The sequence below is a fragment of the Cyprinodon variegatus genome, unplaced genomic scaffold (genome assembly GCF_000732505.1).
Source record: "Cyprinodon variegatus isolate N-32 unplaced genomic scaffold, C_variegatus-1.0 Scaffold743, whole genome shotgun sequence".
Taxonomy (NCBI): Eukaryota; Metazoa; Chordata; class Actinopteri; order Cyprinodontiformes; family Cyprinodontidae; genus Cyprinodon; species Cyprinodon variegatus.
In genome coordinates this window covers 293942-295583 of record NW_015151196.1, presented here as the reverse complement: position 1 = coordinate 295583, position 1642 = coordinate 293942, and the positions used below count along the sequence as shown (strand labels likewise).

Genomic DNA, 1642 nt, shown 5'->3' with positions numbered 1-1642 from the left:
CTAGCACTAAGTTGCTAACTGGTTAGCAAGATGCTTCCGATAAACCGGCCACAACAAAACATGCTTGCAAAACTTTTGCCACAACAATCCCGCCCTGTAGATAATCGACCAATCACATTCACTTTATTCGCTCGTGTAAAGTCGGGCACCACTCAGGATAATTCAGAAATGCAACGATTAGAACAGCTGCTTTCCTACGACTTTAATAAATAAGTAAAAAAAATGCTCGGTCAGCTAAGGTGAATGTTAAAAAACTTGTGGACCAGCACCTTGTTAAGGAACTAAATATTATATTGCATCAAAGTATACATTCTTGGAACAATAAAGTGAATCAAACAGGAAAGCTAAACTCCAGATTACTCCTCCTCTGGACCAAAAGTTGGAGGGATCTCCACGCCGTTGATGAAACCGCGTCCATCTATGAAATACGCTGATTTTCCGTCTTCCCTTCTAGACTGAATTAAACGATCAAGTCCAGACGTTAGATTTATGACAGCTTGTTTATGTTATTAACTTCGTCGTAGCTCTTTATTTGCGTCACTTATTTCTAGAAAGCAGGAACAACCCTTCCCTCAGGCTCAAAGAAATCCTGCTCTATAATAGAAAAAAACAATCCTGTATATACAATAATAGGATAGTTGATAAACAGACTATCCCAGCATGCATTGCTTTAACAGAATTACTTCTCTTTTTTCTAATAAATGTTCCAAAAACGTAATAATAATAAAAAAAAACAATCCACTGGACTTTTTTTTCCAAGTTTGAAGATGTTTCTCTTCCCCTTCAGGGAGCTTTTTTAATTCAAAATGTCAGATATAGCATTGAGTTCCAGGACCAACACAAAGCCTTGTTTTGGCTTAGAAACAGTTAGCAGTTAGTTGGTATTTGAATGGAAAGCAGGGAGGAGTCCTGACTCCATTAGAACAGGTTGTGGCTGTCTGCCTTTAGCTCGTGTCTCATCAGGTTGGGTTAAATACTGAACCCAAACAGCAAATAATGCCTCATTAACGCGTGAAGTAGCCAGTAGTAACTAGCATAAGATTCCTTAGTGCTGCAGTTTGTCAGAAAGCAATTATGTTCTGGTTTCAGATGGAGAACTCAACGTTCTGGAGGATCTACTGACCGAAGCTCCGGATCAGGATGACGAGCTGTACAACCCAGAGACTGAGCGAGAGATCAGTGACAAGAAAGGTACCAAACGTTGTACAACAGGTCTGGACTCGGTTCCAGAATCTGGACTAGAATGGCCATTTAGATGTATGATGTTATAAATCTCTAAAAATCCAAACTCTGTTCTGGTCTAATCACCTGAAGCTCGGTTCTGCCTCATGATACCTTCAGACCATAAGCAGCAGAAGCAGCAAAATTGGGCGTTCTGCTTCATTTTTGATGCTTGTAGAAGTTCAGTTCTGACAATCGGCTGAAGCATCTTTGCTGCTCCTGCTGCGCGGTGGTTAAGTGGGTCTGATGCGCGGTGGGCGGAGCTACTCTATCCTTTCTCTGCCTGGAACAATGGCGGCTATATTAGCTGTGATGAGTGGGTAGAAAGTAGTTAGAATCTATGTTGAAGTGAGAAAGTCCTCCTGAAAACATGGTCTGTGCAGTCAGTTCATCCAGATTACCATCCTGCCTTCAAAGATTA

The 1642-nt window shown here is 41.1% G+C and overlaps 1 protein-coding gene across 1 annotated transcript in view; it reads left to right on the top strand.

Moving 5' to 3' along the window:
- The window catches only part of ythdc1 (YTH domain containing 1), a 16537-nt gene that overhangs the window by 1511 nt on the left and 13384 nt on the right, over window positions 1–1642 (top strand). Inside the window, exon 2 of the mRNA XM_015395493.1 lies at window positions 1090–1191. Within this exon, the coding sequence (XP_015250979.1) occupies window positions 1090–1191 (102 nt within the window). The remainder of the gene's footprint in view (window positions 1–1089; window positions 1192–1642) is intronic.